The sequence below is a fragment of the Lepus europaeus genome, chromosome 23 (assembly GCF_033115175.1).
Source record: "Lepus europaeus isolate LE1 chromosome 23, mLepTim1.pri, whole genome shotgun sequence".
Taxonomy (NCBI): domain Eukaryota; kingdom Metazoa; phylum Chordata; class Mammalia; order Lagomorpha; family Leporidae; genus Lepus; species Lepus europaeus.
The window spans coordinates 23,148,875-23,176,538 of NC_084849.1; the positions used below are offsets into that span (position 1 = coordinate 23,148,875).

A 27,664-nucleotide genomic window follows, 5' to 3' on the forward strand; every position below is an offset into this window, starting at 1 on the left:
AAGTATTAATCCTTGTGCCAAATTTATAGAAAACTGGTAGTGGAGATCAAAATGTTTATTAAACTTATTTCCCCAAGAATATGATCAACTTATATAGTTCTCTGGAAAATTCACAATAAGGAATTTTATAACTGATATTCATTTTGTGACTTAGAAGAGGCCTAATAAAACTCTTTATTAGTCGTTATTCCTTTGTGTTTTCAAAATTGAGCTTGATAAGCTCTATGAACTGAGCATTCTGGGATATGATTTAAATGAATTGTCTTTGGTTCTTGTTTGTTTTTAGAATGTTTCATCTTTGGGTACAGTAAGATAGGAGATAATATGTTAGGTAAGGTCTCTAATGATTTCTTTTTAAACAGGTCAGAGTCGTTGAAAGAATCCTGATACATTCCCACAATGGCTACTGCTCAGCTTCTTCACTCCAGCAGAGTTCGTAAAACATCTAAGGTATTTGTTAAGAATTAAAACAAAATCAATGACCATTTAGTGAGTTGTTGAGAATCATGACTTTAATCTTTTTTTTTCTTCAAGCAGCAGGTTTATCGGTTAATTAGCACATAATATTCTGGGAGAAAGTGTGTCTACATTTTAACTCTCTAGTGGACTAAGGATATTCAGAAAATTAGACCCCTATTAAGGAACTTAACTGGTTGCTTGTGTTATGTCTATAGATTTAGATTTTCTAGAATAAAAGAAATCAGAAACAAAAAGACATTTGAAGAGAGTGGTTCTTTGTTAGACATTCACTTCCTGAAGAAATTAGGAGACTGTGTTGCACATGATGATGGAAGAAGTGAAGGGGACAGGAATGAGAAACTTGGTTGCTGGGAGCCTGCGGGAGCATACCAGGGCCAGGCAATCCTGCTAGATTCCCCTGGGCAAGTTTAAGTTGTCCCATGACTTTCATTTATGCATCATTCATTTATTTATTGCAATTCAATATTACATAAAATGTAGGTAGTACTGTGTTCTCTGAAATATTTTTTAAAAAATCACCTTCTAGGCCGGCGCCGTGGCTCAACAGGCTAGTCCTCCGCCTTGCGGCGCCGGCACACCGGGTTCTAGTCCCGGTCGGGGCACCGATCCTGTCCCGGTTGCCCCTCTTCCAGGCCGGCTCTCTGCTGTGGCCAGGGAGTGCAGTGGAGGATGGCCCAAGTGTTTGGGCTCTGCACCCCAGGGGAGACCAGGGGAAGCACCTGGCTCCTGCCATCGGAACAGCGCGGTGCGCCGGCCGCAGCGCGCTACCGCGGCGGCCATTGGAGGGTGAACCAACGGCAAAAAGGAAGACCTTTCTCTCTGTCTCTCTCTCTCACTGTCCACTCTGCCTGTCAAAAATTTAAAAAAAAAAAAAAAATCACCTTCTAGAGATTTATAACCCAGTTAGGGAAATTCATGGATTTACAGGACTAAATATGCAAGGCAGTAAATGATTTACATATACGTGAAGAAGAGTAAGGCAATTCAGATGACAGGAGTTTAGAGATTTAGTGTGAACTGAAATGGTTTATATAGTCCTCACGAAGGAGGTGGGACTTAAGGTGGACCTTGAATTATGAAAAGAATTTGAAAAGAGGAGAGAAAATTCTGGGAGGGAAACTCAGCATATGCCTTAGCTCAGGATAAGAAATAAACATGGCATGTTTCAGAGAATAATAAAAAACCTGCCCTTACTAGAGTGGAGGGCTCATCATGTTGGACAGAAGTAGGAAACAAAATTGGAAAGGAGCTTGGGCACAAATTAATATGACCTTCAAAGCCAGCCCGAGGAATTTATGCTTTACTCTGTAGTCAATGAAGAAGTTAGTGCATTTCATCAGAATAGTAAATGAAACAATTGTTTTAGGAATAGTAAGCTGTAGAAGGAGTAGAAAAGATTAAAGTTGAAGGAGAATTAGAGCAGAGAAAGCTGACATCTTTCTGGCTTGAAATCAGTGTGCTCACTAAGCAGACTCCTGATCTCATTTGATTTCTTAAGTGCGCTTCTTCCTGGAGAGAAAACGCTGAGCTGGGGATATGAATTACAGTCAGCTTGGCAGCTATTTTTCTCAATGTAAATTTACAAATTGACCTTTTGATAACAAACAAATCTGTCATTTGAACTGCATGAACTACTTCTTCCTGTAAATTTTAAGTGAGTGTGTGATTTTTCTATTTAATACTAAAACAAAAGAAAATAATGACAGAGGCTAGCATTTATTCAGCACTTACCAAGTTCTAGGCACTCTATCAAGGTCTTATTTATGTGATTATTTCAATAAAGAGGAGACCAAAACTCTAGAAATAAAGTAACCTGCCCAAGATCATGTGAAACATCTCTTATGGCATTAGAACACTATCTATTAAAATAATTTATAATGATATTTTGTTATCAAACTATAGCATTTTCATGTGTTAGACATGTATAAAAACATCAACTGGGACTAGCGTTGTGGCACAGTAGGTTAATCCTCCACCTGCGGTGCCAGCATCCCATATGGGCACTGGTTCTAGTCCTGGCTGCTCCTCTTCTAGTCCAGCTCTCTGCTATAGCCTGGGAAAGCAGTAGAAGATGCCCAAGCACCTGGGCCTCTGCACCCGCGTGGAAGACCTGGAAGACGCTCCTGGCTCCTGGCTTCGGATAGACACAGCTCTGGCCGTTGTGGCCATTTGGGGAGGGAACCAGCAGATGGAAGACTTTTCTATCTGTCTCTCCTTCGCACTGTCTATAACACTACTTCTCAAATAAATAAAATCTTAAAAAAAAAAATAACCCTCAAAGTATTACACCAGCTGAGCTAGGGAAAAATCTCTGGAGTACAGAGAAGTAATAAGATTATAGAGGCCTTTTCCAACCATTGATTTTCATTACTACAAATGGTTTTTATATTCAAAATTTAAAATAAATGTCTTTGTACTTTCAAGTTGTTTAGTTTTACAAATGAATTATTCAAGTATTGCCTCTAAGTTTTGGAATGTTTTCAATAAGTTACTATATGCATGCCGTGCCTACCATAACCTAATTTACCCAAAAGAGCTGTCATTTCTCAGGATCTATGGTTATATAATATGGCTCTCTGAAGAATTTATATATACCCTCACACACAAATATTGAAATGCATAATAATACGTGCAGTAATTTCTTTTGTTTTTTGAGGTTTTTTTAAAGATTTTTTTATTCATTTGAGAGGTAAAGTTACAGAGAGGCAGAGGCAGAGAGAGGTCTTCCATCTGCTAGTTCACTCCCCAAAGAGCCTCAACAGCCAGAGCTGAGCTGATCTGAAGTCAGGAGTCAGGATTTTCTTCAGGGTCTCCCGCGGGGTACAGGGGCCCAAACATTTGGGCCATCTTTCACTGCTTTTCCAGGCCACTGCAGAGAGCTAGATTGGAAGAGGAGCAGCCAGGATACGAACCGGTGCTCATGTGGGATTCTGGTGCTGTAGGCAGAGGTTTAGCCCACTAGACCACAGCACTGGCCCCAATATTAATATATTTAAAAATTTTTTTTGACAGGTAGAGTTAGACAGTGAAAGAGAGAGACAGAGAGAGAGTTATAGACAGTGAGAGAGAGACAGAGAGAAAGGTCTTCCTTCTATTGGTTCACTCCCCTAATGGATGCCACGGCTGGCGCTGTGCCGATCCGAAGCCAGGAGCCAGGTGCTTCCTCCTGGTCTCCCATGCGGGTGCAGGGGCCCAAGGACCTGGGCCATCATCCACTGCCCTCCCGGGCCACAGCAGAGAGCTGGCCTGGAAGAGGAGCAACCGGGACTAGTACCCGGCACCCCAACCGGGACTGGAACCCGGGGTGCCGGCGCTGCAGGCGGAGGATTAGCCAAGTGAGCCATGGCGCCGGCAGTATAAATATTTTTCATATGCCTTTTAGACAGCTGAATGGGGGCAGGCATTGCGGTGCAATGGATGGGTCACATGCCACGTTGGAATGCTCGAGATTGAGTCTTGGCTGCTCCTCTTCCCCTTCCCCTTCCTGCCTATGAATCCTGGGAGGCAACAAATGATGGCGCAAGTGCTCGAGCCCCCGCCTCCCGTGTGGGAATCTCAGAAGGAGTTCCTGCCTCCTGGTTTTGGCTTGGCCCAGCTCTGGCTTTTGCAGCCATTGTGGAGTGAACCAGTGGACGCAAAAGATCTTTCTGTGTCTTCCTCTCTGTGTGTGACTCTGCCTTTCAAATAAATAAATAAAGCTTAAAAAATAGAAATATAGAAATAGAACTCAGAAACAGGAGCTTGAAGGTTGTAACTGATTCTATGAGATTATCCAAAAAGAGAGAGATGAAGAGAAAAAAGGACCAGTAACAGAATAGTGGGGGAGAAACAATATTTGAAGGGCAAAACAACTGGAAAAAATGAGAGTGTGATATCTCTGTAGGGACAGGTAAAATAACGGAACTAGTGGAAGGGTAGTTTGAGGGAGAAGGAGAGAGTGTGTATGCAGCAGTGTCAGGTGCTGCAAAGAATTTATACATCATGAGGAATGATAAGAGCTCGGTGAGAAAGTGTCCTTGGCGATTTGGGCAAGAACAGTGTAGAATGGAGAGAGAGAGAAAAGCCAGATTACAGTGCAGGCTCAGGAGTGGATGGGAGGGAAGGAGATCAGGTAATCATAGTAAAACTTCAACTTTGCCTCATATCCACAGATCACTGTGAAATAAATTGTTTTTGTCTGAATTACATAGATAATTGTTCCCCCTTCTGCTGTGCCTTGTCAGTGAAGATGAAGTTTTAATGCAGTATTCAAAGTCCTGTTTCCATTTGGTGACCTGTAAATATATCAGATTTGAAGTCTTTCCCATGATATCTGTGGTGATGATAGGATGGACTGAATTTATTAAAGAATTTAATCTTTTTCACCCTTTTTGTTCCCAGGAAACTATTTTCCCATCCCAGGTCACTAATGAGAATGAATCATTGATAATGGTGAAGAAACTGTTTGCAGCCTGTGTCTCATGTATAACATATCTAAGGGGCCTGTTTCCTGAGAGCTCTTATGGAGAGCGCCATTTGGATGGTAAAATTTAACTACATGCTTGCTTTGTCTGTTGTAGCCTTTTTCTCTGCTTAGCAGGAGTAAATCTTTGATTTTTCAGAGTGTGGTAAATCCAGCTTATAGGTCTGTTCTTCAAGACCAAGTTGCTAATCCATTTTCCATTTTAATTTCACTATGGTTAGTGGTACTTACAGGAACCATTGTCTCCTGGCTAGATACCAAATGAAAAACTGAAGAAAAAGAAATCTGTACGGACAAGCCTAGTAATTCCAAACTAGACCTGTAAAAGCAATAGCTACATCAAAATCTTTGTGAATGCTAGAGGATTTGCACTATTTTGTGCCTCAGTTAGATTTGTTCTTTGAAGTATGCTTTGGCATTGAGGAAGGAAACAGGTGAAAACTCTTATTTCTGTTAACATATATAAATATGAGAGGTCTTCAAAAAGTTCCTGGAAATGTGTATTATGAAAAGACTATTCATGGATTTCAATTTTTCCCCCTCAGAATAAACTTATCGGCCAGCGCCGTGGCTTTACAGGCTAATCCTCCGCCTTGCAGTGCCGGCACACCGGGTTCTAGTCCCAGTCAGGGTGCCGGATTCTGTCCCAGTTGCCCCTCTTCCAGGCCAGCTCTCTGCTATGGCCCGGGAAGGCAGTGGAAGATGGCCCAAGTGTTTGGGCCCTGCACCCGCATGGGAGACCAGAAGTGCCTAGCTCCTGGCTTCGGATCAGCACGATGTGCCGGCCGCAGCGGCCATTGGAGGGTGATCCAACAGCAAAAAGGAAGACCTTTCTCTCTGTCTCTCTCACTATCCACTCTGCCTGTCAACAAAACAAAACAAAACAACAACAACAAAAAAGAATAAACTTATCTTTTAATTCTAGGCTTTTTGAAATGCTTTCCTATGCTGTGGGGAAAATGCCAAGCCTGTTTGTTGATTAGCAGGGAGGTTTAGACAACTATTATTCTGTTTAGTTTCATTCCTCTCTCAATTGCCAGGTCTTCTACTTTGATTCCTTGTGTTTCTTGTGCCCTTATATTTATCATCTCATTGTGACATATTACAAGCTGCTTTGGCTCCTTTCCTTTTCCTGTATTTAAAAAAAAATGTATCCAAGGCTACTCAATTTTTAAAAATTGTATAATTTGTTTAAAAAAGATTGAATGTGAACCTTGTTGATTGTCACTGAAATATCATTTTGAAAATATGTATCATTTGGAAGTATCATTTGGAAAATTAATAGAGTCACGGGTTTCCTTGTAAGATTCTATTTTTCAAAATCTAATTTTAAATTTCTCATATCTGTATTGAATGATATACCTTGGCCTCATTCCAATTTAATTTTAAGCAATATTTGATTCTCTATATGCATACCAGTGAAATGCATATGTGCTATAAATATATAAGCATGACAACCTCATTTGTATTATATGACCTCTTTTAGTCTGTGAGCTATAAGTCTGTAATAGTGAATATGTTTATATGTAGTATACACTTGCAGTTTCCCCTCTTGTTAGGAACATAGAATTGAAAGAGACAGCTGCTGGATAATACAACATTTATTGTATACCAGTCACTACCCTAAGCATGGGAGATCATACCATTCCCAATAGCTTTATTTTTTGTGATAGTTACAGTGGAAGATATATGTCTCCCTCTCAATATTTATAATTAAAGTAACATACATTAAAAATTACCAATTTTTCTGATAATCTCTAAATGTTATGCCAACATGGAACAATTTTCATATCCTTTAATAGAGGTAGCAGTTATAAGTAACACAAACTGATTTTTTTAATTATTAATTTATTTGAGAAGTAGAGTTAGAGAGAGGAAGAGACAGAGAATGGTCTTCCATCTGCTGGTTCACTTTGAACTGATATGAAGCCAGGAGCCAGGAACTTCTTCTGGGTCTCCACAAAGGTGCAGGGGCCCAAGGACTTGGGCCATCTTCTACTGCTTTCCCAGGCCATAGCAGAGAGCTGGATCAGAAGAGGAGCAACCAGGACTAGAACTGGTGCCCATATGGGATGCTGGCACTGCAGGCAGAAGATTAACCTACTGTGCCACAGCGCCAGCCCCAACACAAACTGATTTTTGCAACCAACTAAATCATGCTACATTGTAGGAGACTAATCAAAATTGAAACTAAGCTAATTATCAATGTAGGATTTATCTTTAAAGTAGATATTTAAAGTGTTTTTATGAGCTATAAAACTAAATAAGGTTTGTAAATTAAAATGCTACAGGAAATACCCTGCTTAGCATAGATAGTTTCAGCATAACAGTGGTTTAATAGATGAAAACAGATTGTGTTTCTGTTTTTGTAGATTTCATCTTAAAAATCCTCCGAGAAGACAAAAGATGTCCTGGGTCACTGCATATTATCAGATGGTAAGCAATTGAAATTCCACCAAAGTTTAAACAAAAAAAATTTATCTTAGTTAAAACTACCATCTTAGTTGAAACTACCTATAAGGCTTTGCTAAGGCGGCGCCGTGGCTCACTAGGCTAATCCTCCGCCTTGCGGCGCCGGCACACCAGGTTCTAGTCCCGGTTGGGGTGCTGGATTCTATCCCGGTTGCCCCTCTTCCAGGCCAGCTCTCTGCTGTGGCCCGGGAGTTCAGTGGAGGATGGCCCAAGTGCTTGGACCCCTGCACCCGCATGGGAGACCAGGAGAAACACCTGGCTCCTGGCTTCGGATCAGCGAGATGCGCGGGCTGCAGCGGCCATTGGAGGGTGAACCAACAGCAGAAAGGAAGACCTTTCTCTCTGTCTCTCTCTCACTATCCACTCTGCCTGTCAAAAAAAAAAAAAAAAAAGACTTTGCTAAGATCATTCCTTAAAAGTATTTCTTTCTTACCCTCTTTCTTTTTTCTTATGATTTCCTTGAAAATTTTAAATTATTGAATATTAAGATTGATTTAGTTTTTTTTTGTTTTTGTTTTTTTTTGAAATATTTATTTATTTATTTGAAAGGCAGAGTTACAGAGAGGCAGAGGCAGACAGAATCTTCCATCTGCTGATTCACTCCCCAAATGGCTGCGACAGCCAGAGCTGGGCCGATCTGCAGCTAGGAGCCGGGAACTTCTTCGAGGTCTCCCACGCTGGTGCAGGGGCCCAAGCACTTGGCTCATCTTCTACTACTTTCCCAGGCCATAGCTGAGAGGTGGATCACAAGTGGAGCAGCCAGGTCATGAACCACCATCTATATGGGATGCCAGCACAGTATGTGGCAGCTTTACCCACTACGCCACAGCATTGACCCCAATTTAGTTTTGGTTTTGAAAGAAAATGGACTGTGTGAAGAAGAAAATCAGTTAAAACTTGATTATTCATCATATATATGTCAGTGTACTAAAAATTATAGGAGTTCCCCCCCAAAATAGGATATGGCTCCCTACCTCAAATTGCTTACCTATTATTTATAAAGTTCTATTAACATATTAAAAGATGCTGGTAATTTTTAAAAATATTTATTTTGTTTATTTGAAAGACAGAGTTATAGAGAGAGTTATAGACAGAGAGGTCTTCTATCCACTGGTTCACTCCCCAAATGGCCTCAACGGCTGGAGCTGAGCTGATCCGAAGCCAGGAGCTTCTTCCTGGCCTCCCACGAGGGTTCAGGGCCCCAAGGACTTTGGCCATCCTCCACTGCTTTCCCAGGCACATTAGCTGGGAGCTGGATCAGAAGGGGAACAGCCAGGACTCGAACTGGCGCCCATATGGGATGCTGCTGTTGCAGGCCAGGGCTTTAACCTGCTGTGCCACAGCACCGGCCCCAGACGCTGGTAATTTTTAAAAGTGACTAAATGGGAGAGATAAAATGCTTATTAATTTAATGTACTTCAGGTAAAAAAGGTAAATGAATTCTGTACTTGAATTTTCTTTTGGTTTTATGTGTGGTCCAAGTTGACATCAAACATTTATTTTTTGACAGGATTCAAGGTTGTTTTGATGCTTTGGAAAAGAGATACGTAAGAATGTTTTAAAATTTACACCAAGATTAAAGACTCATCTTTTGTCCCTTAAAGAAAGTTTAGAATTTTATTTTGTTGTGTTTAACAGTGTGCTAGTACTTAACAGTTGCATTCATGAACCAATCTCCTTTCATTTTATGTCTTTGTTGTCTCATTGATATCTCCTTTGCATCAGTTTGAAATGAACCTTTTCTTTTCCTGCTTTATGTACTCACATCTTTCTGACCACAGAGTGTCCTCTGCAGTCACTGGAGGAGATCCGCAGGATGTGGGAGAGAGAAGACGAGAATCTGGCCTTTAGCACAGTGAACATGTACAAAACAGTGGCAGTTCAGTTTGCAGATAGGCGAGGAAAAGATTGACTTGAATACTTAGTTATTTTGGTAACTGTGTTTATGTTTTGGTTTGTGTTTATAAGCTGTTCCCTCAAAATAGGTAGAATTGTACCTTGAATGTTTCAGAAATAGAGCTTCAGTTTTAAGCATATCTGTTCTTTCTTGCTGCCTTAGACAGCTGTGAAGAGTGTCGAAAATGGAGACCCTGGTTCTAGGTGAAGAAATAAAATGCATATAAATGAAATTTCTACCCCCATTTCCCCCTACCCCTACCTTGCCTGTCTGCTTTTTACTGCTTCATGGTTCCTATTCTTTTAAGAAGTTTTTAGGTGAATATTCAGTGCATTCATACATTTCTGTTTCCACTGAAGATTCATTACTTAACGATTTACTCACACTTACCTGGGAGACTGAGGGATACAAAGATAAAACAGATGTGGGAAAGGGCTTCTAGACCTTAGCAGAAGGTCAGTGATACTCATATGCAGGCCTGATGATATGATACTGGCCCAGCTGTATCTGTTAAAATATTCAAACAAGTAATCAAAACAAAACCAATAACTGCTTTTCTGAGTTTCCATGTGTGTGTCCGCAGCATCCTCCCCTTAACCTTTAACCCCTAACCCCTCCTTCACCTGGAAGAATTGTTAAAACACATATTTCCAAGCCCCACTTCAAAATTTATGATGTGAGAATTTGTTTTTCAGATAAATTCTAGGTGATATTCTGACCATTGGTTTGAGGACCTTACTTAAAGAACCACATTTGGACTGAAAATATTTAGAATGTCTGACACGTAATAAAAACTGAAATGTTGACTATGCTTTCATTTATTTATACACTGGCTGTTTAATTTGTGCCACACATCGTGCCTAGGCACTAGATGAGGTAAAAATGAGAGTAAGAAGTGATTTTTCTTCCCAGGGAATAGTTGCAGTCTAATACAGTCAGTTCTAAAATAACTGCATTATTACATGTGCTAAAATATCAGTGTAGTGTACAAAGAATATTAACTTATATGATTAATTTATTTTGCTGGATAACTATAAAACAAATAATGCAATTAACTTTTTGGGCATATCGAAAAAACAGAACCTTATGGATGACTTAGGCTTCAAAGTAAATAGTATTTTTATTGTTTTCAGTTAGTATCTTATGACTTTTCTCAGTTGATCTCATTGCTAATAGGAAAAATGCTTTAAAATTAATTTCAGTAAGTTCAAGTTTTAATATAGAGTGATCATAAACATGTTTTTCTGGGGCCAGCGCCGTGGCTTACTTGGTTAGTTCTCTGCCTGCAGCGCCGGCATCCCATATGGGCACCGGGTTCTGGTCGCAGCTGCTCCTCTTCCAGTCCAGCTCTCTGCTGTGGCCCGGGAGGGCAGTGGATGATGGCCCAAGTGCTTGGGCCCCTGCACCCACATGGAAGACCAGGAGGAAGCACCTGGCTCCTGGCTTCAGATTGGCTCAGCGCCGGCCGTGGCGGCCATTTAGGGGTGAACCAACAGAAGGAAGACCTTTCTCTCTGTCTCTCTCTCACTATCTAACTGCCTAATTTAAAAAAAAAAATGCTTTTCTATTTAAGATGATTATTTCTGTTTATGAAATTTTGAGTGATTTTTGACTTGTTTTCTTTTACTTTATATTATGCTTGAATTTTTTGTTGTTGTTGTTTAAGATTATTTATTTGAAAGAGTTACACAGAGAGAAAAGGAGAGGCAGAGAGAGGGAGAGAGGTCTTCCATCCACTGGTTCACTCCCCAGTTGGTCGCAATGGCTGGAGCTGCGCTGATCCGAAGCCAGGAGCCAGGAGCTTCCTCTGGGTCTCCCACATGGGTGCAGGGGCCCAAGCACTTGAGCCATCTTCTACTGCTTTCCCAGGCCATAGCAGAGAGCGGCATCAGAAGTGGAGCAGCTGGGTTTTGAACTGGCGCCCATATGGCATGCCAGCATTGCAGGTGATGGCTTCACTGGCTATGCCACAACACTGGCCCCTATGTTTGAATTCTTTAAAATAAACATAAAGGTCTATTTTTACATAATCATTATTATAAAAAGAGGCTATATAATATACGGACTCCTCAATTGTCTGCTTATTCCCACTCTCAGTCCTCACCATTCCAACCCATTGTCCACACTGCATTCTTTCAAAAATATGAGTCATGTCATTCTTTTGCCTAAACAGTTTCCATGGCTTTGCAACTCAAAGTCCTTCTCGTTTTTTTGTTTTTGTTATTTTATTTTATTTTATTTTTTGCCAGGCAGAGTTAGACAGTGAGAGAGAGAGACACAGAGAGAGTTACAGACTGAGAGAGAGACAGAGAGAAAGGTCTTCCTTCCGTTGGTTCACTCCCCTAATGGCTGCCACGGCTGGCGCTGTGCCGATCTGAAGCCAGAAGCCAGGTGCCTTTCCTGGTCTCTCATGTGGGTGCAGGGCCCAAGCCATCCTCCACTGCCTTTCTGGGTCACAGTGGAGAGCTGGACTGGAAGAGGAGCAACCGGGACTAGTACCTGGTGCCCCAACCGGGACTAGAACCTGGGGTGCCAGCGCTGCAGGTGGAGGATTAGCCAAGTGAGCCACGGCACCGGCCTAGGTTCCTTCTCATTATCTGCAAGACACCCTGTCTCCCTTCCACGGTCATGCTCATTCCCATGTTCAAGCTACATGAGGATTCTAGAACCATGCTACTTTTACTTATATATATTTTGCCTGGAAGGTTCTCTCCCCTACCACATTCACCTTTCCTGGCTAACTCCAAGTTATCTTTCAGGTCTCAGCTTACATAATTACTTCTCCATGAAGGCTTTTTCTGACACTCCCCCTTTCCCAGCCTAGATTGTCCTGTGCTTACTGTGTTCTTGTTAGCACCTCATAGTGCTTCTTCATGGCCACTAACACAATTGTGATGTAGAGATGTAGATATTGCTGCTGTGTTTTTGCTTACTGTTCAGCTAGTCGCATGTCCACTTATATCAAGGGCCATGTCTGTTTTTTTTTTGTTAAAGTCAGAAAGGGGAGAGAGAGATCTTCCACTGCTGATTCAGTACTCAGATGGCCACAACAGCCGGGGCTAGGTCAGGTTGAAGCCAGGAGACAGGAGTTTCTCCTACATGGCTGTAGGGACCCAAGCACTGGGGCATGTTCCATTGCTTTTCTCAGTCTATTAGCAGGGAGCTGGATTGGATGTGGTGCAGCCAGGACATGAACCATGCCAATGTGGGATGCTGGTGTCGAAGGTGACAGCTTTATCTTCACCACAACACCAACCTGGCCATGTCTATTTCTGAATAAATGAATGAACTGTTAGCTAAATAACTTACTATCTTAAAATCAGTTATATGCAGTAACCAAAATAACCACATGATGGCACTGAGGTTTTAGTCCTTCAATAGGAAATCAGTCCAGAATTTTCTGATTTATCTTCTAGTTTAAAAAAAAATTATCATAGCCTTGAATAGATATCTATATATTCTATTACTCTTTCAAAAAGAGAGAACCTTTTAATAGTAGTTTTTATATGGAGGACAAGGCTTTTATAGACATTAGACTTTCAGATTTTTACTTTAGTAGATTAATTTCCAGAGTTGCTTCTTGGGGCTGGCGCTGTGGTGCAGTAGGCTAAGCCTCCGCCTGTGGCACTGGCATCCCATATGGCCATCAGTTCGAGTCCTGGCTGCTCCTGTTACTATCCAGCTCTCTGCTTATGGCCTGGAAAAACAGTAGAAGATGGCCCAAGTGCTTGGGACCTGCACACACATGGGAGACCCAGAAGAAACTCCTGGCTCCTGGCTTTGGATTGTCGCAGCTCCATCTGTTGCGGCCAATTGGGGAATGAACCAGCAGATGGAAGACCCCTCTCTCTGCCTCTCCTTCTCTATGTGTAACTCTGACTTTCAAATAAATAAATAAATAAATCTTTAAAAAAAAGGAATTGCTTCTTTCAGATACTTGTGGCATATTTAATTTCTAGTAGCAACGAATTATTTTGTAAGTTTTTTGCTTTCTAAAATAAAAATATAATTTTTTAAAGATTTATTTATGTATTTGAAAGTCAGAGATATACAGAGAGAGAAGGAGAGACAGAGAAAGAGGTTTTCCATCCGCTGGTTCACTCCCCAATTGGCTGCAACAGCCGGAGCTGCGCTGATTAAAGCCAGGAGCCAGGAGCTTCTTCCGGGTCTCCCACACGGATACAAGGGTTCAAGAACTTGGGCCATTTTCTGCCGCTTTCCCAGGCCATAGCAGAGTGCTGGATCGGAAGTGGAGCAGCCAGGTCTCAAACCGGTGCCCATATGGGATGCCAACACTGCAGGTGGCAGCTTTACCTGCTTCGCAACAGTGCTGGCCCCATAAAAATATAATTTTTGAAAGTAGGGGTTGTTGTCTTCTTTTCTTGTATCCCTCTCCCTTCCAATAGAGCCCTATATTTGTAATAGGCATGCACTTGGATGAATAATAGTAATAAGTTTTCTGACCTTCTAAATAATATTATTTTCTACCCAAATCTTTGGAGCCTCTGTGAAATTATGTTTTAACTAGCCTCTATTGAACATAATAATTATAGGTACAAGTATATAATAACAATATTTTTTTTCTCTTGTAGCTACAGATGGCAATACTTACAGTAAGTACACATTGAAGACCGAAGCTTTCTCTACTTTATTGTCTTTTGACAAATGAAACATTAAGACATTTTTATCTCCTTTCTCCCTGGCTCTCTTTAATCTGTCTTATGACATTTTATAATTTGAAAAAATAGTATCTGTCAAGAACTTTTATACTAGATTACAAACAGTTTATATCTTTGGCATGCAAAAGGACTTCAAAAAATTCATGGAAGTATATATTATGAAACTATGCATAATTTCAGAAATATTTTATACCAAAACAAGTTTCTCTTAATTCTATATTCCACAAACTTTTTTTAAACAAGATTTATTTGAAAGATAGAGTTACAGAGAGGCAGAGAGAGAGAGAGTCTTTTTTTTTTATAGGCAGAGTGGACAGTGAGAGAGAGACAGAGAGAAAGGTCTTCCTTTTCCATTGGTTCACCGTCCAATGGCCGCTGCGGTCAGTGCGCTGCGGCCGGCGCACCGCGCTGATCCGAAGCCAGGAGCCAGGTGCTTCTCCTGGTCTCCCATGCAGGTGCAGGGCCCAAGGACCTGGGCCATCCTCCACTGCACTCCTGGGCCACAGCAGAGAGCTGGCCTGGAAGAGGGGCAACCGGGCAGAAGCTGGCATCCTGACCGGGACTAGAACCCGGTGTGCCGGTGCCACAGGTGGAGGATTAGCCTATTGAGCCGCGGCACTGGGAGAGAGGTCTTTCATCTGCTGGTTCACTCCCCAAATGGCTGCAATGGCCAGAACAGGGCCAATCCGAAGCCAGGAGCCAGGAGCTTTTTCTGGGTCTCCACACAGGTGCAGGGCCCCAAGGACCTGGTCCATCTTCTACTGCTTTCCCAGGACATAGCAGAGAGCTGGATGGAAGTGGAGTAGCCAGGACTTGAGCTGGTGACCATATTGGATGCCAGCACTGCAGGCAGCAGTTTTACCTGCTGTGCCATAACACCATCCCCTCCACAAACTTTTTGAAGAATCCTTGTATTACAGTACATGGAAAAACGTAGGATATTCTATCTCCTTCATCTGTTGGTTTCTAGAATTTCATTTTTATGTTACTTCACAGATACAAAGGTTTTTGAAGCTTGAAGACATTGTTAAAGTTTTGTATGCCTGAGTATGACATGGTAGACATAGTTAATAATAGAGCATACCATTGAGACGCTTAGATATATTATTTATTTATTTGACAGAGTTAGACAGTAAAAGAGAGAGAGAGACAGAGAGAGAGTTATAGACAGTGAGAGAGAGAGAGAAAGGTCTTCCTTCTGTTGGTTCACTTCCCTAATGGCCACTACGGCTGGCGTTGCGCCAGTCCGAAGCCAGGAGCCAGGTGCTTCCTCCCAGTCTCCAATGGGGTGCAGGGCCCAAGCATCTGAGCCATCCTCCACTGCACTCCCAGGCCACAGCAGAGAGCTGGACTGGAAGAGGAGCAACCAGGACTAGTACCTGGTGCCCCAACCGGGACTAGAACCTGGGGTGCCAGCACCGCAGGCAGAGGATTAGCCTAATGAGCCACGGCACCGGCCTAGATATATGATTTATTAAAAAACTTAAATCTTTTATGGAACTAGAGATCCTTATGCTAAATAAACCAAGCCCAGAAAGCAATATATGACATTTTCTCTTATTTGTGGAAGTTGCTATATATAGTATAAAAATCGTGTGGATGTTGTATCGTTGGGTGTTAGTTACAGATACTGCTTCCCTGAATCATACCATGTAAGTGATGCACATTCTTTTATCCCTGCATCATGATCATCATCGTGAATCCCTCTGTGATATCAATATCTCTGTTTCCAACAAAAAATGTAAATCATAGCAAATTATATGGAATTGATTTATAGCTCAGTCACAGGAATTATAAATACCTTATATAGAATTTCCTTTTATTTATTTTTCATAGAATGTTCTTTTTAAAAATTTATTTGAAAGGCAAAGAGACAGACAGTGCTGGCTCACTTCCCAAATGCCTACAATAAAGAATGCTAGGCAAGGCCTGAAGCTGTGAGTGAGGAACCCAGAGTACTGATAGGAGGCTACAATTGGGAGCTGGAGCTGGGAGTTGAACTCAGGGACTCCAGTATGGGACATGCATCTCTCAACCGGTCTCTTAACTGCTAAGCCAAATGCCTGTCCCCACAGAATCCTAAAGATTCCTCCATGCTTGTGAAATATGAGTTTATCTCCAGTTTGTAAATATATGTCAATACTCAACTGATGGAGCATAAATTCAGTTCTTTATATAGAAAATGTATTCCATGAAAAGTGATCAGTAAGTTTCAGAAATTAAATGCTGTCTGTTTTCTGTTAAACAGCTTTACACAAATCCCAGGGAACCTGAGGTAAGAAAATACACACATAGTTGAATTGTGTATGTACATTATATTTAAATACCTTAAACTGTGGTGAGGCTATAGATAATGTACTAGACTACCACAAATAGAATTAACTCATCATGAATTCTTTGAGAATTTTGTTATAAATGTCATCAATTCTTTGTCATCAGATTTTCAAAATTTATCTAGAAGTATTAGAAGAAAAAAAAGGTTCTGATTAGAACTGAACTTATTCCCTAGCATGTTTACATGAAGAGATCCTTTATGTATAAATATATAGAAAACACATTTTATTTATTTATTTATTTATTTTGACAGGCAGAGTGGATAGTGAGAGAGAGAGAGAGAGAGAGAGAGAGAAAGGTCTTCCTTTTTGCCGTGGGTTCACCCTCCAATGGCCGCTGCGGCCCGCGCATCTCGCTGATCCGAAGCCAGGAGCCAGGTGCTTCTCCTGGTCTCCCATGCAGGTGCAGGGCCCAAGCACCTGGGCCATCCTCCACTGCCTTCCCGGGCCACAGCAGAGAGCTGGCCTGGAAGAGGGGCAACCGGGATAGAATCCAGCGCCCCAACCGGGACTAGAACCCGGTGTGCCGGCGCTGCAAGGCGGAGGATTAGCCTGTTAAGCCACGGCGCTGGCCAACACATTTTATTTATTTTAACTGATTTTGAATTGTTTCTGTTTGTTGTCTTCCAGAAACTAAATGAGATATGTCTTAATTTTTTTTCCCCTTTAAGAGTTATTTGAAAGGCCAAGTTAGAGAGAGGAGAGACAGAGAGAGAGCTCTCATCCGCTGGTTCAATCCCCAGATAGCTACAATGGCCTGAGTTGGACCAGGTCTGGGCCAGGAACCAGGAGCTTCTTCCAGGTCTCCCATGTGTGTGCAGGGGCCCAAGCACTTGGGCCATCTTCTACTGTTTTCCCAGGTCATGAGCAGGGAGCTGGATTTGAAGTAGAGCAACCAGGACTGCAACCATGCTGCAGGCTGTGGCTTTAACCTGCTATGCCACACATCGGCCTGAGATATAACCTAATTCTAAACACTTTTAAAAAGATGTATGTATTTATTTATTTGAAAGGCAGAGACAGAGGCAAAAAGAGAGAAAGGAAGGTATTTTCCATCTGTTGGTTCACTATCCAAGTGGGCCGCAACTGCAGGGACTGGGCTAGGCTGAAATCAGGATCTTGGAACTCCACCTGCATGTCCCATGTGGGTGCAGGGGCCCAAGTACTTGGGCCATCGTCTGCTGCTTTCCCAGATGTATTAGCAGAGAGCTGGATTGGAAACCAAACAGTGGGGACTAGAATCTGGTATCACAAGTGGTAGCTTAACCAGCTGTGCCACAATGCTGGCCCCTCTAAACCTTTTTTTGCCAGTTCTTTGTTCTTTGACGTTTTTGTAGATTTTTAGAGCTTTACTTCTTGCTTCTCTTTAGATTTCTTTCCTCTGCTTAGGGAACCCTATGACTCCTCAAGACCAGCTGTTGTTCAGTTCTTTAACAAAGGCCTCTTTGGCTGCTCTGCCTGCACAGACTTCTTCCTTCTCTAAATTTGTTTCCTAGTGGAACCCCATAGTTTAACATTCTCAGTTGGTTCATGCAAAATAAATGCTTTATCTCTCAACCAGACTGTGAATTCTAAAGGACAAAAGTCTTGTCTTGTTTTCTGTGTCCTAGAGTGAATATCAGTCCTGGACACAGGACAGTTACTTGTGCCACTTTGTGTGGCTTCTGTTGCTATGCACAGGAATGGAGAGGGAAGCCTCTATTCTTTCTGTTTTCTTTGCCTTCCAGTTTTCTTCCTTTTTCAGTTTTTCTTTTTTAAGTCTGTGGATTTAACCTGCCTGGTGCAAGGTTAAATTGCGGTTTTAGCCCTTAATATCCTTTCTTTGCATGATTACAAATACCCACTTAAGCAAGGGAGAGAAAACTATTGCGTTTAGATGGGTAGCAGTTCCTTAGTGCCTGAACTCTTATCTGCCTCTTTTGATTTTGTCTCTTGATTAGTTTCAAAGTGCTTTTTTTTTTCTCCCTATAGGTTTTTGGGGAATTTTTCCAACTATAACTTCTTGACAAATTGTTAATAAATTAGTCATTTTCTTAGTGCAGTGTTTCATGTTTTCTTGCACCTGCAAAAACCAGTGGTTTTTAGGATAGTGAAATGCAGAGAAAACTGGTCTTAACTACAGAAAAATCTTAGAGTGGGAAGAACACTGTTAACTAATTTTGATGCAGGTGTATGTAATAATTAAGTTGGGAAATGAAACTGTGTGTAGCTCCTGAGCTATCATTTATGACCAACAACGGATTTTTCCCTGTAAGTAGTTCCTTTAACTCTGTGATCATGGCGCACATTTGATTACTAAAAATTTGATGGCATGTTTGATTATATTAAAAGACTCAAAATAATAGCAAACAATAATTCTAGTATAACTACTACTATGGTATAGCAATGTTCAGAGATCCTTAAAGCATGAAAGTTCTAGTGTTTTATGGTTCCTGCTTAGCATCAAGTCACGGGTACAACTGTTTACCTCCCTGATCTCATTCTCTTGTGTACTCACAAAACAACATTCTCACATAAACATAGTCCTTGGCACTTATCTGACATTGTGCCAAACACTTGAGTCATATCCCTAGAAGTATATCCTTCCCTAAACAAAGTTGCAAAACAATAACAATGTTAATATTTACCTGAAGCAAAAACACGTTTTACATATGGCTTAAAATTCGCAGCCCTCTTGTGAAGAGCATGTCATGGTACAAAAGTTGAGAACCTCTGCCTTAAGTCAGACAAGTTGCTTCTCTAGCACAGAAGGCCAGCAGAGTTTTAGGCATTGCACCACGTGTGGAGTTTCGGCACTTAGAATTTTATTCTGATTGCTCTGTTTCTTGAAAAAGACGAACTGACAAAGTAGTTCTTTTTCAAAGTAGAACTTCTCAAGTAGTGAAAAGCAATAATGCAGCTTTCTTACAGGTACACCCTGAGTAATGTGCAGCGGCCATTAAGAAGATGTGGAAGCTGGCTGGCGCTGTGGCACAGTAAGTTAAGCCTCTGCCTGCAGTGCTGGCATCACAAATGGGTGCCAGTTCAAGTCCCAGCTGCTCTACTTCTGATCCCGCTCCCTGCTGATAGCCTGGGAAAGCAGTAGAGGATGGCCCAAGTCCTTGGGCTCCTGCACCCTGCCCCTGGCTGCTAGCAGGTCTCCCACGTGGTGCAGGGGCCCAAGGACATGGATCGTCTGCTCCTGCTTTCCCAGGCACATTAGCAGGGAGCTGGATTGGACGCGGAGCAGCCAGGACTCAAACCGGTGCCCACATGGATGCTGGCACTACTGGTGGTGGCTTTACTCACTACGCCACAGCACTGGCTCCTTTTAGAGGCTTTTTTTTTTTTTTTTTTTTTGACTGGCAGAATGGACAGTGAGAGAGACAGAGAGAAAGGTCTTCCTTTTTCTGTTGGTTCACCCAATGGCCGCTGCGGCCGGCACACTGCGCTGATCCGAAGCCAGGAGCCAGGTGCCTCTCCTGGTCTCCCATGGGGTGCAGAGCCCAAGCACTTGGGCCATCCTCCACTGCCCTCCCGGGCCACAGCAGAGAGCTGGCCTGGAAGAGGAGCAACTGGGACAGAATCCGGTGCCCCGACCGGGACTAGAACCCGGTGTGCCGGCGCCGCAGGAGGATTAGCCTAGTGAGCCATAGCGCCAGCCCCCCTTTTAGAGGCTTTTAAAAAAAATCCCTATAGGGTGAAATCCTGATTAAGGTGAATTCTATCCTGGCTGAGTATTATATCAATTGGATTTCTTTATTGTGCTTGGCACTGTACAAGGTCTAAAAACACAGAGTGAATGGAGTAGACAAGGTCCTTGCTTTCTAGAAGCATATATTCTTATTGGGATAGACAATGAATAAACAAAAATTGGCAAAAAAGTGTTTCAGATAGTCATAATTTGTGAAGGAAATAAAAAGACAGTATGCTAGAGACTGGGATAGGAATGGAGAAGGAGGAATTGGATGGCTGTATTACATTGGGCAGTTCACAGAGGCCTCCCTGTGGGGCCACTATTTGAACTAAGACCCAGTAAGCAGAAGGAGTCATGCTGTGCAGGGCTGTGAGAGGGGTGGTAGGTGATAGGTAGAATGATACAGTAGTTAACGCTATAGGCACTGCAGGGGAATCCCGGCTCTACCACTTTCTCACTTCCTCAATAATAATAATACCTACTTCAGAATCTTGGGTACAGAGGAGTGATGTAAAGCATTAGCCATGCTCAAATATTACCATCAACTGGAAACAGCATGTCCCAGCGTATAGCTGCAGAAGAGCCCAAAGGCGGTAAGGAACTTTGAGTGTTGTGGACAGAGACGGTGCCATGAGTCTGGCACTTAGTGAGTGGGAGGGAAAGTGGCAAGAGCTAGGTAAGAGAGGTAGATAGGAGTCAGATATATAGAGCTTTGGGGCCAAGATAACTTTTAGATTTTATTTTAAGGGCTGTGAGAAGTCATTTGGGGGTAGAGGAAGGATTTAAGCAAAGGTTTAAGCAAAAGAGTGACTTGGTCTAATTTGCTTTTCAAAAACATTTTTTGACTGTATCATAGAAAATGACTGTTAGATGGATTTGCAGTTTGCCAGTGAATTGGAGAAAGAAGGGAAGGCTGCCTATGTAGCTGTGTGAATAAATTCACTGTGATGAACAGAAACCGCTGGTGAGCAGTTAAAAGGCTCATCTTCGTTGGGTAACACAGTCGTCTCTGAAGCAGGAGAACATCCTGTGAGGCCTCAGGAAGGGACCAGGGCCTGCTGTACTACACCTTCAGGTTGAAGTTGTTAAGGATTACCATCTTCCATGAAACAATTACAGACTTAACTTTTATTAGTTGCTTCAGGGAGCAGCTAATAAAATGTAAGTACAATTTCCAACTACTACAGGATATGCTCTTGATGCAACTTAAAACATAAAAGAAAAAAACTAGTTAGCATTGACTGAGAAACATAGGCAGACAGGAAGAATAGGCGTTGTTTGCTTGACAGGGCGATGACGCCCAGAATTGGCCAAGAGAGGGAGGACACTGTGTGTCTAGCCTGTGTGGAGTGCGCCTGTGACTATTAAGGACCAACAGACCCCTCTCACCTCACCCATCTCTCCTGCTGTATTCACAAAACAACCTTCTGAACTTTTATTTCTCAAGTAGGCAACTTGCTATAAAAATACTTTTTAAAAAAGTTTTATTTACTTAAAAGAGTTACTCAGAACAGGAGAGGCAGAGAGAGAGAGATCATCTATCTGCTGGTTCATTCCCCAGATGGCCACAACAGCCAAAGCTGGGCCAATCCGAAGCCAGGAGCCAGGAGCTTCTTCTGGGTCTCCCACATAGGTGCAGGGACCCAAGGACTTGGGCCATCTTGTACTGCTTTTCTAGGCCACAGCAGAGAGCTGGATTGGAAGTGGAGCAGCCGGGACTCGAAGTGACGCCCATATGGGATGCTGGCACTGCAGGTGGCGGCTTTACCCGCTATGCCACAGCGCTGGCCCCAAAAATACTTTCATCTTTTTGAGTTAACTCTAATACAAATTACTCCCCTTAGCATGTAAGCTGAATGAGTCCATTTTCCCGGGACCTGATCACTTGTGGTAGAGATGTAAGTTAGGGTTTGAGATTAGCAGTTACAGTGCTGCTTTTGGGACACCTGTGTCGTCTGTTGGGTGCCTGGGTTTGAGCCCTAGTCCCACTTCTGGTTGCAGCTTGCTGTTACTGCACACCCTGGGAGGCAGCAGATGATGGCTCGAGTACTTGGATCCCTCTTGCCCATGTGGGAGAATCAAGTCAAATTTCTGGCTTCCAGCTCCAGCCTGGCCTAGCCCTGGCTGTTGCAGGCATTTGGGGGAGTGAAATGGAGTATACAAGATCTCTCTCATTCTCGCTCTCCCTCTTACTCTCTGCCTTTCAAATGAAGATAAATCAATAAATAAAATGAACTAATTCTTATCTTTAAAAAAAAAAAACTAGCAGCGTTGGGAGACCACATCTTTGAGTAAAGTAACAGGGACACACATTGTTAAGGATCCAAGGACTGAAGCAGATGAATAAGAAGCGTTTTGTGTGTGTGTTTTCTGACTCATACCCTTGACCCATCTTCAGCACCTTCTCCTGCGCCGTGGACACACTGAGAACATATCTAGGCCAAACGTTTCCTTCAGCCACGAAATGATGGTGTTATTTTAAATGGAGGAAATCTTTCATGAAGAAGTTTGTTTCTCTTCCTTTCTAGCTTTCTTAGTAGTGAGGAGAGCAGATAGCAGTTGTTTCTAGTTTTTAGTGCAGAATTGAAAACACATGACTTAATGTCATAAATCCTGGCTCCTTTTCTAATTTTCCTGTTTCCATTCTAATCTTCTGCGAATCAGTGCACGGTATCATTTTTTTTCTCATGGATCCCACTTCTTTCTCTCTTAAATTTTTGTTTCTTTGAGAAACAAAGAAGTGAGAGTGAATTCCTATCTGCTGGCTTACTCCCCCAAATACCTGCAACAGCCGGAGCCAGTGCCAGGAATTGGGAACTCAATCCAGGTCTCCCATATGAGTGCCAGGGACCCAGTTACTTGAGGTGGCATCCCAAATGGGTGCTGGTTCAAGTTCTGGCTGCACCACTTCCCATCTAGCACTTTCCTATGGCCTGGGAAAACAGTAGAGGATGGCCCAAGTCCTTGGGCCCCTGCACCGTGCTCTTGGCTCCTAGCAGGTCTCCCATGTGGTGCAGGGGCATAAGGATATGGGTCATCTGCTCCTGCTTTCCCAGGCACATTAGCAGGGAATCAGGAACCAGAGCCAGGGATTGAAGTCAGGTACTCTGATGTGGGGTGAGGCATCTTAACCTATATCTTAACCCCTATGCCAAATGCCCATGTCCCTCTCTGTGCTTTTAAACTAGCTATGGTGATCTTAAAAATATATATATATATATAAACTCAGTCCCCTACTTAAAACTCTTCAGGTAGCCTTGATGTAGAAAATCCAAATTCCTTACCAAATCCCTTGTTTGCCTTACCATGGCAAGACAAGGCCCTACAACCCCCTCTATAATCTCATCTACATTCTCCCCTTGCTCTCTCATCTCCAGCCACTTGATCTCCTCTGTGATCCTGAAAGAAGCATCCCTTCCCACTTGAGACGCTTTGTGCTTCTGTTCCCTTTGCCTGGGGTACCCTACCCCAAAGTTTGCACATGACTCGTCCCACTTGAGGCTCAATTCAAGCATCACCTCTTTGGAGAGGCCTCTCTAGGCCCATCCACGCCAAAAAAGCACTTCTCCCCTTCATGTGCTCTCTGTTGCAACATCTGCTTCTTGATGTTCGCAGAACTACCTGAAATTACTTTATTTGCTTACTTATTAACTATTTCCTGGCCAGACTGTATATTCCAGAAAACGATCTTTTCTGTCTCATCTATCATGGTGATTTCAGTGCCTGGTACAAAGTAGACATTCAGTGAAATATTTGTAGCATGAACATGGGTTTGCAGCTGGTTCCATTGTCATTTAGCTACTTGACTGTGAGCCTTAGTTTTTATATCTTTAAGATGGTACTGGTAATATTTGCCATCTCATGCATTTTTAGCAAGGAGGAGAAAATTAAGTTATCTTTATATCTTGAAATATTATTTGTGAATAATGCAATGATGCCAAGCAAGTATATAGGAAATAGAGTAGGTATACAACAAAAATGTTTCTTATTATCAGATAAGATTCTAGATTTCTTTTTGAAATTAATTTGTTTCTCTGTGTCCTTTGGTTTTTCTAGAAGGTGATTGAGATATACCAGTTCAAATTCAAATATACGAAAAAAGGAGTTACTATGGATTTTGACAGGTAAAATCTAATGGTTTAATGAACATGAGAAATATACAGGATTGAAGTAAACATAAAATTCTGAAGCCAGAGAAAGGCCATAAACATCTTTGGTAATTTCCCTCAAAACTTTATAAAAAACTACTGTTACAGAGAGAGGCTATGACTATTTAGAATACTGAAATTCATGGATTAAACTGGTGAGAATAGAAGCAGTGGTAGGTAGTACAGTAGTAGAAATTGTAGCCCAATGTTAATTGTAGCCATTAATCCAGACTTTCTTGATTGATATGCCTAGATACTAATTGATCCTCTCTACCTGCAATATAATTAGGATAGGCCTGGGGTAGATAAAACCCTGGACTGTTTGCCTGCATTTACAAATGTTGTCATCTGATTCCCCTACAGTTTCATTTACCTATCAATTTCTGTGTGTGTCCCTATATGGAAAAGACTGGAAACCACTGTGTTTTTCAGCAAAATTCTAGGTTTTAGTTATCCTAATGGATTAAATACCAAAAACAAGGACATTTGCTTCAGTAGGTTCCCCGCTACAGATAGAGCTATTTTGTTGAGGAGCAGAATTTATTCCACTTCCAGTAGCTTTTGAATTCAGGTTAGTCAGGAGGCATACAGAGCTGGGTATTGTTGATGGGATGGAATAGAAGTGGAAAGTACAGATGACAGTGAAAAGCCCTGGGTAGTGGAGGGCTCTAGGTAAGGGAGATGGAATGACTCTGGAGAGAAATGTGGCTTCCTTCTCATTTTTTCCTACTATTAGTTGGTTTGTCATTAACCCTGAGTTTGAACATTGCTCTCCAAGATTCACTTCCTTAATTATCTTCTCAATTGTAAAACTTACAGATAGCACTGGTGTGTGAGGAGAAATCACTTATAGAAATAAGAATTAAAATATTAACTATCATGAGCTAACGTTTGTATAGTGCTTTACGGATTATACAGCTCTTTCCATGCATATTTGTTACATAAATCAGTTAACATTTTACTTTTCAAAACTCAACTAAAATTACTACTGGCAGCCAGATTATTTTTTGTTTTGAAGGCACATGTCCCAAGAGGTAAGCCATAAAACAGAAATACCCAAATCTTTGATAACAGAGGAAGCAGGAAGGTAATGCCTATTACTGATTTCCTAGGAACCAGAGGCCTTTGACTAAGTGAGGATCCTGAGTGTGTGTACTGATGTATCCTGGAGTCCCAGAAGCTACAGGGCTCTAGACTCTCTGTTTACCTGTGTTCAAATTGGTTAAATCATGTGGACAAAACCTTAAGTGGTTTAAGATTGTAAAAGGAGGTACTTAGCTCACTTACTTTATGAATTCATATTTCCTCCCATGATATGTTAGATAAAAACCCAAAAGCTCAATTACTTGGGATTTTTCAGTATTGAACACTCACTCTGTGGAAAGCACTATGCAGACATATGGCATTCATAGTGTTTCCTGGAAACTGCTCAAATGCGAAACTGGGCAAGAAAATTTTGGAGACTAATTAAAAAAAAAAAAAAAGAAAGTCATTTGGTACAGTTTGCTCATTTATTCATTAATTCCATAAAATATTTATTGAGTAGCTGTACACCAAAGTCAATACTGTGGATATGAAATAGAAATCTACTCACAGGCTCAAGGGGGACAGACAGTTATCCTGATGGGGTAAAGTATGGGGATTATCAGGGAAGACTTCCTGGAAGAAGTGGCACTTGAACTAGGTATTAAAGGAGGAATTTGAGAGAATCAGGAAGAAAAGAAGAGAAGCACAAAATAAGCAAGGTGGAGAGCATATACAGATAGACATGGGTAAGAGGTGACTGGGTAGTAGCTGCAGATGAGGGTGGACTGAGGATCTGGCTGGTTAGGAAAGGTATTAGACACATCCCATTCTTCTATTTGATGAATGTAATAGAGGAATTTTAAGCAAGACGGTGACATGAGCAGATTTTCCTGTTAGGAAGATGATTTGGCAGGGGTATGTAGAATGTTCTGCAGTGTGAACAAGAACAGTTAGGTAGCCACAGTGATAATGCGTGCAGGGGTGAGGAGGGAATGCTTTTGAGAGCGAGCCAGATAGTCGCTAAGCCCAGAGTTGGTGACTGATTCTGCACTCGGAAAGCTGTGCAGTGTCTGTAAGATCGCCTCACAGAGCTCACTGACTGGAGTGCATCTGAATGGCTTGGTGGCGGCCACGCACTGTTAGCAGCAGAGCCCCTACTGAAGCCAGGTCCCCGAGTGCCAAGTCTGTTGTTCTCACTGTTAAGACGTGATTATTTGTAAATATAGTCTCAAAGATACTCTGCTGTTTAGTGTCTATTTAGTTGATCTTATGGCCATTTTATTCTTTTTTGGAATAGATTGTCAATAGATTGTATGTGATTGAAAAGTGTATTTTTTTCTATGGTTATAGCAGTAATTCAAGCTTTGAAAGTAGGGCAAAGAATGAAAATGCGAAGAAAGTCAGCATTCTCCTGCTCCGTAAACTGTACATGCTGATGCAGGACCTGGGGCCCCTTCCTAACAACGTGATTCTCTCTATGAGACTCCACTACTATAACGCAGGTGGGTGAGCTCTCTAGCCAGCTCCTTCCTAAGTGCTAACTGACTTTTTCTATATCAACAGAGCATTTGTTTAAGCATCTAGACAATGTCTGTTGCTGTACATGAAGGATTAATCTGATTAATTTTATTGAAAATCATTTTCATCGTTTTTCCCCTTCTTATTTTGCAGTGACCCCACACGATTACCAACCCCCAGGTTTTAAAGAAGGAGTGAACTCGCACTACTTGCTGTTTGAGGGGGAACCTGCCAGCATTCAGGTTGGGTTGGCCTCCACCAGCTTTCACAGTATGAAAGTCAAAGTGACAACTGAGGCCACCAGAGTGTCTGAGTTGGACAACAATCTCTTCTACAAGAACAACACGACTGAGATTGTCCATCAGGGTCTGGACTGCGATGAGGAAGAAGAGGCATGCAGCAGTCAAGTAAGGGGATTAATTAAATGTAATTGACATTTTTCGCTTCCTACAAGAGTCATGTCACAGTAGCTGTGCATGGGAGCGTGTCAGGTACAGAAACTGAAATAAAACTAGCCCCTCGTGTCAAGGAGTTTTTAGTCCATACAGTACAGTCTACAAGAAGGGAGTGTGTGTTGCTAGATGAAATTGTGCATGGCTAGGAGAAAAAAGGGATCTTCCAAAATATTTATATTAAAGGCTCCTATAAATTTAGAAAGATTGTGCTTTTCTACCTTACATTTATTAGTGTAGAGTTGGTCTTCTGTGTATAACGTTAATTGAAAATGGATCTTAGTGGAGAATGAGACTGGGAATGGGAGAGGGAGGAGAAGGAAGGAGGGAGGGTGGGTATGGTGGGAAGAATCACTGTATTCCTAAAGTTGTACTTAAGAAATGCATGAAGTCCATATTTCTTAAATAAAAGGTTTCTTTGGGGGAAAAAAACAACACCCACATGGGACGCCAGCATTACAGGCCGCAGCTTTACCCGCTGTGCCACGAGACTGGCCCTGGCATTTTTTTCCTTTTAATCC

General features: G+C 42.0%; 1 protein-coding gene across 1 annotated transcript in view; it reads left to right on the forward strand.

Moving 5' to 3' along the window:
• Positions 1-399: 399 nt before the first annotated feature.
• The window catches only part of HORMAD2 (HORMA domain containing 2), a 79,004-nt gene continuing 51,739 nt past the window's right edge, over positions 400-27,664 (forward strand). The window contains exons 1-9 of the mRNA XM_062182601.1: positions 400-450; positions 4,861-5,002; positions 7,315-7,378; positions 8,925-8,961; positions 13,904-13,924; positions 16,239-16,265; positions 24,056-24,123; positions 26,524-26,675; positions 26,845-27,098. Of these exons, the coding sequence (XP_062038585.1) occupies positions 400-450; positions 4,861-5,002; positions 7,315-7,378; positions 8,925-8,961; positions 13,904-13,924; positions 16,239-16,265; positions 24,056-24,123; positions 26,524-26,675; positions 26,845-27,098 (816 nt within the window). The remainder of the gene's footprint in view (positions 451-4,860; positions 5,003-7,314; positions 7,379-8,924; positions 8,962-13,903; positions 13,925-16,238; positions 16,266-24,055; positions 24,124-26,523; positions 26,676-26,844; positions 27,099-27,664) is intronic.